Source organism: Rhinopithecus bieti, unplaced genomic scaffold, assembly GCF_001698545.2.
Source record: "Rhinopithecus bieti isolate Rb0 unplaced genomic scaffold, ASM169854v2 scaffold_1599, whole genome shotgun sequence".
Taxonomy (NCBI): domain Eukaryota; kingdom Metazoa; phylum Chordata; class Mammalia; order Primates; family Cercopithecidae; genus Rhinopithecus; species Rhinopithecus bieti.
In genome coordinates this window covers 1,928,544-1,941,841 of record NW_016804139.1, presented here as the reverse complement: position 1 = coordinate 1,941,841, position 13,298 = coordinate 1,928,544, and the positions used below count along the sequence as shown (strand labels likewise).

Below are 13,298 nucleotides of genomic sequence, written 5' to 3'. Positions count from 1 at the left end.
AAAAAAAAAAAAAAAAAAAAAAAGTTAAAAGGAACCTGAGAAGTTAAGAAGAAAAAAAAATGGCTCTTACTGAAATTGTTTTTCATCACATGCAATTCATTTTATAAAATTTTTCATTACTCAAAGAATAGGCACATAATTATAGGGACAAATTAACCTTGTTAGATGTGAAGTCTGGGATAGGGAATGGTGGAGGAACAATTTGGCTCTCCCCTTTAACAATGTGGTCTTTAATGTTCAGTTTTTTATCTGCTTTCTGTGTTGATTTCATCCAGAGGTGAGTCATCTGCTGGGCTGTGCTTCCAGGACCTGGCGTAGTGATAGTGGTACATGGACAAATAAACACAGCATGTGTATAAAGTCTCTACATAGACACACGGTTACTATACAAATAGTTTGTCCAATGCAGCACCCTGAACCTTGTGATTACTTTTACCTACACTATTATCTTTGAAGTAAATCTAAGAAGCAATGAGCCACTTTTTCCTGATTCTGCTCCAAGATTTCCTCCTTGTGAATTTGGGTCTCCACTATTTTGGCCCCAAAGATATCCAGGCAGAGCAACTTTGATGAACCAGTTGAGTCTCCAGGAGGTTGGAAAAACCTACAAGAAGTCCATAAAATGTCCCAGTTTACTTTCTGGAGTGCCTAGAGTATCTGACATGAAATCATTGGTTTCTACCATCCCAAAATACAAAATAGCACTTTCTAAAATTATCGTGCCCAATGAAACATACACATTCTCACTTCGCAAACTGCAAATGGCTAAGAATCAAATCCACTTCCATAAAAAAAAAAAGAAAAGAAAAAAAAAAAAAAAACAGCAGCCAATCTCATCTCTCCTAGCCACACCTTCCATTAACAAAAGCCACCAGCAGGAAAGTTAGTGCCAGTGAAAGATGGTCATGTAACCTGCATCCTGTGAGTTGCTATTTATTAGCAGGGGTTGATGCCAGGAGACAGAGCCCTGTGGGTCAGGACTCCTGAGTCATATTTTTCCAGTGGTCAGCATAATGGCAGGGAGGAAATAGGGTGATAAACCAGATGTTCCCAAGATAAGCCAGATGTTATCAAGCCGAGAAGTCTCAAACAACAGTGCTTAAATGAGGTGTGTAGATGAACACACACACACACACACACGCACACACACAAACAAACAGCACTATTTAGTCTCCCTGCAAGATAAGCCGACAGGAGAGGCTGAAAATAAAGCAGCACACAGGCTGGGTCAGATTGCTGCTTCCTGATTTGTGACTCTCCAAGATGAACATCTAACTGATTTATACCCAGAATTTGGAATTTTGTGGTAGACTACAAATGCAAAGATAAGTACAACATAAATTTTTAAAATACTCCATAAGTCTCCATGAGTTTCAACATTCTTCAATGTTCTTATGTTATAGCCAATTATCTCTCCACTTAAATGGCTATTATTTTCTTACTTGAAGTCTATGTTCTCTGTGTCATTACCAAGTGTGGCAAAAATCTGGCTGTGGGCCGTAAATTTAATTTAAATGACAAACATTTATTGATTGCAAATTGGAAATTCCAGAAATCTTATAAAAGTGATTATTGTAAATTAATTCAGTTCTCCCACATAACAAAAGAGAATTTATTTTTCCAGTGATTAAATTAAGGTGAGGTTGTGTATATGTGCATTCTTTTTTTCTTGTCTATTTGTTTTGTTAAAATTCCAAGAGGTTTGCCATTCATAGAAAAGTCTGTCTGACCACAGGCACAGTCAGAAGCAGGAATTCATTACCATGGAAGGCTGCAGAATTTCCTCCAAGGAGACAAGTGAAAGAAAGCAGACACCACGTAAATTTGTGGATTGGGTTAAATATGTTCTGTCCCTGAGGCAGTGGAAAGATAGCCCTTTTGTAAAATGACTCACGAATCTAAGAAAGTACTTCAGCTCCTAAAGGTGAGCAGAAACTTAACCAGGAACGATATCCATGAGGTTCTGCTTCTCTTTGGAATATCTTTGAGTTTAGCGTTCCTTACCACCTGTCTCTCTATCCTAACTCAGAGTTATCAGGGCTGATGGAATTTTCCTTCAAGGTACTTTGAATCTGTTCCCTGAATGCCACCCCCTCTGCTATCACCTTATCCCTTCCCTGTACCTGTATCACGTTGTGTTTGGAATGCAGCAGGGCCTGCTGCCTGATTTTCCGTATTTCCTACTTGCCTACACCTCTTACGACTGTCAGAATTATCACTCTTAAATACCACCTCCCTTATGTTGATCTACTAAAAATCTTCAATGACATCCTACTTTCTAAACAGACTCTAAACATTTCCTACTGGGTTCTCACGACCCACCGGAATTTTGTACCTACCTTACATCCAAACTGACTCCCACTACTGCTGTGTTCCCATTAATATGTATTTTACTTTGAGTAAACCAAGCTCCTCACCGCCACATCCCCTCTATGAAAACGCTTTGCTCTTCTTCTCTTACAAGGCTTTGTGAATTTATTCTTGCTGTTTATCTCCTCAGCTAGAAATACACATACATACACACACATATATATACATGCATATATGCATATACGAGCTTGCAATGTTTGCAAATTGCAAATATATATATAATCCTATGTAGGTGCATATACATATTATACATATACATGAATATACAGTCTTATATTGTTTTCCAGTTGCTAAGAAATAAAAACACATGCATATACTTGTATATTTGTATACACAGTCTTGCATGGTTGAATTGTTTTACATTTGTTCATTTTGCCTCCCAAACTAGATTTAAAGTACTTTAGGACACAGGCCTTCTTTTGTGCTTTGTATATAATCTTCATATTACCTAACGCAGTTCATTCCATCAATAAACACATGAAGACTGACTCATTCATTATGCCACAAGTATTTATTGAGTTCTTACTTTCTGCCGTTTTCTAAGAAAATATCTAGAAAAATGTCAGTGAACAAGACAGGCAGATTCCCTGCTCCCCAAATGCTCATGGTCTGTTGAACTGCTGATATTTGTTATTTTTAACTTTTTGATAGGTACATAATATATGTCCATTTTTGCAAAATTTAGAATATAACTGAAGCCAAATGAAGAAATGTAAAGTATCTACATTCCCATTAGAATAATCAAGTAGTCTTGAAAACTTCCACATTCATTTCCTTGTGGCATATAACAGGATAACTTACACACAAATACAAAACCACCACTCACCCTTTTCTGCTACAAAGTTCACAGTTTCAAGCTTCCTGAGAGTTCCAGCAACCACCAAACATGAATGCTGGCTACAGCTGTGAAAGTCCTTCTCTCCCCATCAGCAAAGGCAGACCTCAGAATGTATTACAAGTAATGACCTAGAGATGACTGCATTCTCACTTGCCATCGTTCTAATGAACCCCAAGTAGCTTCATTCAGAAGTAAAGACGAATGAATGAAAGATGCCCATTCAGTTGTATCACAGAGGCATTAAAGCAGGTATTAAAATAAACCAGGGACAAGGTTGCCCACAGTGACCCAGAAAGGCCAATATGCTATTTAAACTAACCCCATGCCATCCATCTTTACACACTGCTGTGCTGTAAAAGTAGTCCTTTATTCTCCTCCTTCAAACAATGCACAAAGGCAACAGACGGAAGGAAGTTATGTTGCAATATTCTGAAACATAAATCTTGCTACCAGCCGGTCCAGGGACGCATCCTGTTTTCCTTACACATGGATCAGATTCACTGGAGGCTGTTACCTCTAAGCCTTTTGCCTTGTTTTTTAAAGTGGCTTCTGAATCGTACCTGGTCACCTGCATTTACACATCCAAACACAGGTTGCGTAAGCAGAGAATACTGTTTGTGTGTCCAGTTACTCAACCAACATATGCCATTGCGTGTTGCTACCCCCTCTGCTACCACCCAGAATTCTCTTTCTCAAATTGTGACATTCAGCTTCATTATTTATCATTATTTTGTGATGTTAAATAAAAATTAAACTTAGATTCAAACATATGGAAGAAACAAAAAGAAAAGATACATAATTTACTCTCAACATTTTTTATTTTTATTTTTATTTTTTTTGAGATGGAGTCTTGCTCTGTCGCCCAGGCTGGAGTGCAGTGGCCAGATCTCAGCTCACTGCAAGCTCCGCCTCCCAGGTTTACGCCATTGTCCTGCCTCAGCCTCCCGAGTAGCTGGGACTATACTCTCAACATTTTAAGACTCTGCCACTCTATTATATACCCCTAAATCCCACTTTCTGCTATGATGAGAATTCAGAGAGCCGATGGCCAGTTTCCAGTGGTGCCATTGACGTGCTACTTGAGTCAGGGAAAAGCATTTAACTACACAGTGCCGGATTTTATTCTGGGAATCCAAAGTAGATAATGCTTTGTTATTGTCAGATCAGAGACAGCAGAGCCCGTGACTGTTTAACTTGCTCAAGTACAAGGCCTTCTCAAATGTGATGAGGCAGGGCTTTGCAAACTGAAAGAAGGTGAGTGCAGGTGAAAAGTCCACTGTGAGTGGCTGGCCCCGGGAAGGCACTTCCCTGAAATGCTGCTTGGGTAGAAGCAACACAAACCTGTGGCCATGAAAGAGTTATCTGGTTTCATACGAATCTTCTTCACAGAGAAGACCCAATTTTAGAATGTCACCTCTGCACAAAACACACTTTCCTTTCGCATTATAGAAAAGATTCCTGAGTTTAACACTAGAGGGCAAAGAGTGGAGGCGTCCTCACGCCAGACAAATGCTCCTGAAGCTGCTGCTGTTGGTAACGGCATTGCCACATATGACCTTACCCTTTGCCTAGATAAAGAACGGGCTTTGTGACGTCAGAAAAAACTGTTATGGGAAGTTACCTAAACAGTCACTTTTGCCCTCTGACACTAAGAGAATACCTGACATATTAGTCCTGGAGCCCCAGGCATCCCAATACCGTTATATGACTTCTCATTCTTTATATCCAGTACCTTACTATGTCTTCTTTCAGAAATCTGACCAATAAATCATTAGTAATTTATAAAGGGGAAGTTTGTGACTTTATTTAAAAGCAGGGTTTTTCAACCTCAGTGCTTTTTTCATTGGAGGTTGAATCATTTTTTGTGGTGGGAGCTGTCCTACATGCTGTAGGATGTTTAGTAGCATCCCTTGACTCTAGTCTCTACTCAGTAAATGCTCGTAGCATCCCCTTGTCCCCAGTGGTAACAACCAAACATGCCCCCAGACATTGTCAAATGTCCCCTGAATTGGGGTGTGGGGTGGGGACCAAAATTGCCTTTGGTTGAGAATCATTGGTTTAAAATGACCTAATGAGAGACTAAATTACATGAACCTTCTGTTTTAGAGTGCTGAAAATAATTTTATGAGCATAGAATATGATACGGGGAGACAAAAAGGGTGGTATGGCATATGTTAAGCACCTACATGTAGATAATTAACTAGATGCTGAACCAAGACTCCTGAAGGTATAAATGTGAAGTACCTCTCACAAATAGCACAACACAAAATACAGGGACATAAAGGTTATGGAGAACGTTGGAATTCTTTTTAAAGTAGCCCATCAGAGAGGCATTGACTCCTATGCCATCTCCCCCTACCTCTAAGTTATTCTCTAGCCTCTACAAAATGCATGGCATTCATCTGATATGGAATAGCTGATTTTTAGATAAGAGGTGTATGGAGATGGACATTTTTTAAAGCACTGTTTATTTAATGCAGCATGACTTAGAATGGGCCTGTAACCTGACAAGTGTACTGAGTGAGGAATGTTCAATTTACCAGTTCTAACTGGCCAAGTCCTCACATGAACTTTCTAAGACCCGGCTGAGAAGCCTGGGAAAGTAGAACTAACCACAACCTTCAGTGTTTCCTCCACCTTGTTCTGTCTCCCCAGTCCAAACTCTACTACCTTAAGCATTCTTCTAAAACCCACTTAATCCCCAGAGGTATTACCAAATCTCAACCGTCGGCAGAACCTACAGCCGTCTCAGCTCACTAGCTAACTGTACCTCCATGCCAACCCACACTGAAAGGAAAGATTCTGTTCTATTTTTAAATATATTGAGCAAAGAAGCAGCTTGATATGCCTTTGTAAAGGATGGCTGTCACCCAAATTCATGGGTTCTCTATTTTTAATCAAGGATATAAACTTTGAAGTCCGATAAATTTGGGGTTCAAATCCCAGGTCTTTCTTGTCAACTGTGTGATTTGGGGAAAATCAAATAACCTCTCTGAATTTCAGTGTCTGCATATGTCAAACAGAAATGATAATAATAGGACCTAACAATAGGTTGTTTTCAAGGATATGTGAGATGACATATATTAAGCATGAGTATACCAAAATGTTGGCCATTATTGTCATGACTATTATTGTTATCAACATTAATATATTCATCATTCACTCATGATTCAACAAACATTTATTCAGCATGTATTGCATGCTGGGTTCCAGAAAAACTCAATTAATATTTTAGACTTGGCTTTCTTAAGACTCGGATTTCAACCAAATAACATGGCAGTATAAGAAATGTCTTTGCGGGTGAATAAGAAAAGTCCAGCACATACTAGGTGCTCAGAAAGCATTAGATAATGATGACGATGATGGCACTGGCAGTTGTGATAAAGAAAACCAGCTGATTTGTCAATCTTCATTTAATTCACTTGCCAGAGTACTCACTAAATGTTTGTTCCTATAAAAAGTCACGTATTTTCAAGTAAATGAGTACTGATCTTGTGGGAAAGAATTTCTTTTCTCAGAGTAACACTTTAATAGGAATAGATTAACATTCTTTATTATAGGGTAGGTTTATAATAAGAGTCCGGAGTCACGGAGATAATTCTCGCTACTGAAAAGTAAATGAATTTTGACTGATTTATAAGTACACAGTAGATTAGTCAGGTTTAGAAATTCCCATTTTATAAAGAAATTAGAGATATGCACCAAAAATATGATTAATAATAATAATCAAAAGAGCTCACCTAATTAGTAAAGCAAATAAAGGTAGACATCTACCCCTTGGTTAAAAGAAAGGCCTTCTTATTTATTAATTTATATGAGGTACCATTTATTGCTCATTCTTTCTGTGGGAAATAGACAGGAATAAACAGGTTTAGACTTTTGTTCTTCTTTGTCACTAACCTTTCACAACCCTTTAGTATTTCAACATAGTTTAACTCACTCACAGTTGTTGATTCTTAGTCCCTTAAATCTTTAAAAAAATAAAATAAAATAAACCATTTGTTTTCCAAACACTGTTTTTCCATAAATTAGAAAGTACGTAACTGTGATGAAAAGTCTTTTGACGATAGCAAAGTAAGGACACATTATATGTTCAGGCCTGTTACCATGTTAGTCTCTCGCCCAAGCCAAAGTCAATGAAAAATTAATTTTTCCAAAGGATGTCCTTACCTCAAATATGTTTGAAGGCTCATTGTTGTACTGATTGGATATTATTTCTGATTGGTCACTGCACCACTTGAGTCCACCCAGAAAGCTGTCTGTATCCAAGTCGTTCACATCTAGTTCAGAAAGATCAAGTTCAGGAAGATCTGGACAAAGAGGCTGGTCTTCACCAACCAGAGCAGCACACTGCAGGCGGCAGAAAAAAAAAAATAAAAAAATTTAAAAAAAGCTTCCATTAACCACAGGAATTTGTTAAACTGCAATAGCATGTGATAGGAATTAAGCCTAGTTAATTCAACGACACTACCAAAGCTAGTTTCTGGCACCTTAGTCACCAGGAAAAACATCCTAAAATCTTTACTCACTTGGCTCTTGAAGGATAATTTTCCTGCTTTATTCCATCCAAAATTCTACCTCCAAATACATGGTAAATACCATGCTCCATGAAGCTTTCTCTGATTCTTCCACCCAGAAATCAACTAGAAATTTTTGTACCTCTTTGTACAAAATCCTTGGTACCTGTTTGATAGTTACTGCTTCCAAAGTTTTAAAGTGTCTTATGGTTAACCATAAGACAAACTTGATTTTACCTTGGAAAGTTTATCTTACATCATAGACACTCAATAAACTATTGCTAAATGGAAAAAGAACAAAGGAACTACACTAGGAAAAATTTTCTCCATTTACACTCCTTTTAAGCATTATAATCCATATAATTCATTTAGCAACTAATGATGCAAAGCCCTTTGACTCATCTGTGATTCTCCTGAATTTTGTTATTTAAATCATTTACTCTTATTTGACTCTTCATGACTTTCTGGACTTCATTCTTAAAGGCAAAAGCAAGTTCCTTAAGATGAAGGACAAAAATCATAATTTTTTTTCTATATGGCTTTTGTATGTAACTTGCAAGGGGTGTGTGTGTGTGTGTGTGTGTGTGTGTGTGTGTGTATGGTTGGCATCACCTAGTACCCGGAAAAGAAAACTCACAAGAGCATACCATCAGTGTATTTTGTTCATTATTTATGCATATCTAAACTGTGCTTTACGTGAATTCAAAATAACTATTTCTGTTTAGAGTTTCAAAATAATTTCTATATATTGAGAGGTTTAAAATATCTTCTACCATGGCTGGGCTGCTTATCACCAAGATTATTTTAGATTGTCAAAGTATTTCATCCCCTTACATGAACTAGACAGTCTTTTTAACTGTTTTATCATGGGGCTTTTGGAGGCAAGTGGACTCCCCTTACCAATGAGGTGGCCTCCTAAACTTGAATTGGCTACCTAACTGCTAATGTCAGTCTGCAGACAGTAAAGAACACTGCAGGAACTCCTATCGCAGGGGTCTGGCATTGCCAGAACAGTAAGAACTTCATCCACCTGTGAGTAGGGGTGTCTCAATCAGGAGGCACACACTGACGCAGCACCCTCGTGGCCCTGCCTTCCAAGGTCGGGAGAGATGCTGTGGAATTGTTCACATCCAGGCAGCAGTTAGGCATAAAATGAAAGATGCACCTTGACATTTACATTTTGAATGAAGTAAGTCTTATGCAGATTTTCTTTCTCAAGCACCCCTGTTATCCCTGGCAGGGATTCCTAGCAGGCCACATTACACAGGTCATATGCAGCAGCGTGATCAAAAGCAACATGCTGAGAAGTAAGTACTGGGTAATGGAGTCAGCAGTTGGTAAGGGGAGGATGGGGGGAGACTGAAAATCATTGCCATCCTTTTCTAAGACCACTGGGCCCCAATGAGATCCCTGGCAGCAGGCACAAGGGAATGCAAAGAAAGGGCCGTCCTCGCCATCAAAACTCTTTCCTTATCATTTTATTGGTCTTCCCTTTTATTATCTGAGTTAGCCCAAACTTAACAGCTCAGTATACTTGACAAGGCATGTAAGTAAGTGGAGGCTGGGCTGAAGAGATCTCATTCTGGCATAATGCTCGTATTTGGTTGTGGGCGTAACACTTTCCAGACTCCATTCTTGCCCACACAGCTGATCCTCCAAGCCCAAACACACTATCTTAACTTTTCCTCAATGTCACCAATTCAGAGATAGGGGGAGAACTTTTTCAATGGTGCTAGATACACTAGGATGTTATAGGGGCATAGTCTTTTAAAAAACATGAACAACAAAGATAGTAACACAAAATTAAAACTAATCAAGAAAATGTAGGCTTTCCACGTACGGCTTAAGTTCCTGTTGTGAAACTTAGGAACCAACCATGTTTTGGGAGGCTAAAGTGGCTGATTTGTGGACAAATTTTTGGTGTCCCTCTCCCTAACTGCCCTCTTTGGCATGACTTGTTTAAAACCCTTTAACCTTCCATAAATATGTATTTTTAAATAACTTTTGAAAACCATTGAACAGACCAGGTCAATTTGTTATATTGGTGCTATCTTGTCATTTACATATTCCTTTCCTTCCTCTCACTTGCTCTCTCTTGCTCTCTCTATCTGTCTCTCTATCTCTCTCTCATTTTGCTTTTACGTTATGGTTGAGAAAAGTGCATGTGCTCTTGCCAATGTTGACATGCTAATAAAATCTGTGCTTCTGAATGTGGCATTATCCTGCTAATCTAAAACACATTAGTGGTAGCAAGTGTTCCTGTTATTAATTTATATTTGGCCTTTGGACGATGCCAGACTTAACAGTCCAAGCCCTGTAACTGTCCTCATCTGACATGCTGATATTTACTGTTTCCCTATACATCTGTAACAGGTGTGCTTTATTGCAATGACACAGACACATTCTACTGCCTCTTTGCAACTATGACAGCTATTTCACAACTGTAGCCTCAATTTTATAATAAGATTTAAGAGGATAAAGCAGTCACTAAACACAAAAGGCTAATTATTGTATGTTATTTCACCCCACCAGACTTTTCTCTTAGTTAAGGAGCAGACAATAAATTAGCTTAACTGCATTGATGATAATGAATCATTATAATTAAGTATAATTCTCCATTAACCTTTTGGAGGCTTTTTGTGCCATTGATGGTAAATTTTAAAGAGAGAGAGAAGAAGGAGTGGATTTGGTCACATTAATTATATTAATGAAAAAAGAAACTTGGTTCTTAAAAAAATTGTCAAGATGGGGAAAGGGGGTGGAGAGAGGGGCAGTAAAGAATGACAGACTTAGTAGGGTGTATGTCATTTGAATTGTCTCTATCAATCTTAGTAACCTTATTGCATATCACCTTCATTAAACTGTGAAACACGGGGCACTCCAAGTAGCTCTAGTGATATAGGCCTTTATTAACCAATGTACTACCCTGTCATTATGTGCAAAAGGGCATAATACATTTTAGGATGACAGCAAACATTAATGATTCAAAAAATGAAAACTGCCTACGCTACCTGCTGCTCGTAATATTTTAGACTGGTGGAGGTGATTCCCAGAGCCGCTGCCATGTAGGCAAAGCTTCTAGCATCTAGCTGCCTATAGTGTAACAGAGAAGTGACCGGCCAATCTCAGCCGACTGGCGACTCCATCCATGGCTGGACAAGTAGCCAAGACCTTTCCTCCTTAAGAAAAAAATTTAAAGGCCACAGTTTTAAATGCTTCTGATGCTTATTTGGAAATGACTGCAGGAATTCCAATGATTAAAAGAAACCTTCCTTATTTCCATATGATCTAGTTCCTCAATCAACTCCTAACAGCATCAAGAATAATACATGATGGGAAAATGAAACTACAGCAGCTGAGACCCACAGTGCCAGCCAGACAAACACCCACAGGACACTCCGGCTACTCAAAGACAATTAGGACTTTGAAGCCACTTATAACCCTGACTCATAATGGCTACAGGGCATATGAATTATCCGTATCTATTCCACCTTACCAAGAAATCAGAACAAGATAACAATTACAATCCACAAATACGATCTACCAAGGCAAGGGAGGGCAAATGGAGCCAACATTTGCAAACCCAGCAAAGAGTTAAGAATCCCAGGCATGCCTCGCTAGATAGGAAAAAAGCATTCACAGACGGCCTTGGCCAAATTATTTTCACTTTAGATGTGTATCGCTGCACCACATGGACATCTTATTTAATCAAATCACGTGTGGGCTTGATCCTCCCCCTTACCCTACGTGCCCCCAGCTACCCAGAGGAAACACTCGCAGTCTTTTGCCAGATTCATTGTTAGCAGCTGGGATCCTCCATGCAATTCAATTCGAGTCCATCTCACCAGAGTCCACAGAAAGTTTCGCTTGTTTCCCAAGTTGCCCAAACTTTCCTTCCGAGAACATTCCATTGTGCCGAATGCAAACACGCAGAGGTCCTCCGTCCCCCCCCCCGCCCCCACTAGACTCCAGAGATTACGAGGAAACTGCTTGCGTTATTTTCCCCCCTGTATGAATTGCAGCCAGCAGAGACTGTGGAATTGATGTATTGCTGTCTATTTTTACACAAGCAGCGAGCAGCTCCACACACAGTCCTGCATAAACTCTATTCTCTCTCGGCTTCAGGCAGCTCTCCGTGGTACAGGAAGATTTAACCATTGGCTTCCCTGCCACCGACGCGAACGGAAAACCTTGCACTGCCAGGCATTTCTTTTTATTCGCTGGCCAAATCTTTCAACCACGTATAGGAGTTTTAAAGGAAGCAGCATCGTTGTTTTGTGTTCTGTGGGAAAAGCAATCTAAAATAGCCCAGCAGGATTATTTAGGATTTTGTAAGTTCTCTGTCTGATGAACAGAGAGAGAGGGGGGAAAAAAATCCGGAATACAGTCAAAAGGGACTATATTTGAACACATCCATTTTAATATTTTTATCTTCGTCTTATTATAAATAGAAATGGCATTTTTCCAACCAGGCCACTAAACACCACTGGAAAGACTTCAGCTTCTGATTCATATCAATATCTTAGAGCATAAATATTGCATATGAGTAGAAACAGTGCCAAAGTCACATGGAAAGAGTTTCTAACTGCAACAGATACTGATGACAGCAGCTAAGCTTTGATTTGCTCAAGGCATCTCAGAGCCACCTTAAAATAGCAAACTTATTGGAGTTAAGATAAGATTGAGGTTCTCTTCTAAAAGCTCCTGCCTGGACTACTTTCCTGGCTCTTCTCTTTGCCCAAGCCCATCCCCCCTTACAGGAATAATAGCATCTGAGGGAAGCGTCAGTCCTGGCTGCAGCGCCGAGCCCAGCCCCAGCTCACCTCGATGTCACTCCATACAGACTCAGAGTCCTGGTTGCACATGTCCCACGCCATCCAGCTCCTGAATGACGCCAGTCAAGCTTTTTCAACTCCAATCCACAGTGACACAGAGCACACACTCATGCAGGCAACCAGCCCCTTACTGAGAGTGAACTGAAGGCACCTGTCTTACTACAGTCCCCAGTCACATGACAAAGCTATTAAAAAGTAGGCTGGGCTGTCACTCACCCAGCCTCCCTTCCCCTGTGCAGCTTGCTGCTCTAACTCGTGACGTCACTCAAAGGCAGCCCTCTGCCTCAGTGAAGTAACGCTTAAAAAAAAGAAAGAAAGAAAGAAAGGAAACACTTGGACTTTTGGAGGCTTCAAGCATCATGCTGTGATTAAAGCCAGCTTTGAATGCCACAGACTCTAAACGGAGCCCTGGCCATATAATAACCAAAATCCCCTGCAATCTTTTTTTAATTTATTTTCCTTCCAAAACAAGCAAGTGGCAAAGCTCCCTGTTTCATGACAGAGTCACTATATTCTTAGCTAAAATGTGTATTCCCTAAGAACTCTTTAATTCTAAGATCTCCAAGTGGACTCAAGCTCAGTTTGGGACTAAAGCAAGAGCTTATCACATGATGCATTTTTATGAGGCATTTTCTCATTGAGGGAGTGTTTGAAAGCAGCAAATGAGGCTTTTTTTTTTTTTTCTTGTTTAATCAACAACATAGGCTGTATTTGTTAAGGTATAAACAAACTCCTCCA

The 13,298-nt window shown here is 39.5% G+C and overlaps 1 protein-coding gene across 6 annotated transcripts in view; it reads right to left on the bottom strand.

Moving 5' to 3' along the window:
• Window positions 1-13,298, bottom strand: part of PPARGC1A (PPARG coactivator 1 alpha) — a 698,009-nt gene that overhangs the window by 94,075 nt on the left and 590,636 nt on the right. For 4 of the 6 annotated variants that reach the window (XM_017866762.1, XM_017866779.1, XM_017866764.1 and 1 more), the window contains one exon: window positions 7,379-7,558. In XM_017866762.1, the coding sequence (XP_017722251.1) occupies window positions 7,379-7,558 (180 nt within the window). Of the gene's footprint in view, window positions 1-7,378; window positions 7,559-11,570; window positions 11,622-12,548; window positions 12,730-13,298 lie in introns of those variants that run through there. The other 2 variants (XM_017866769.1, XM_017866785.1) reach the window with 2 other exon arrangements.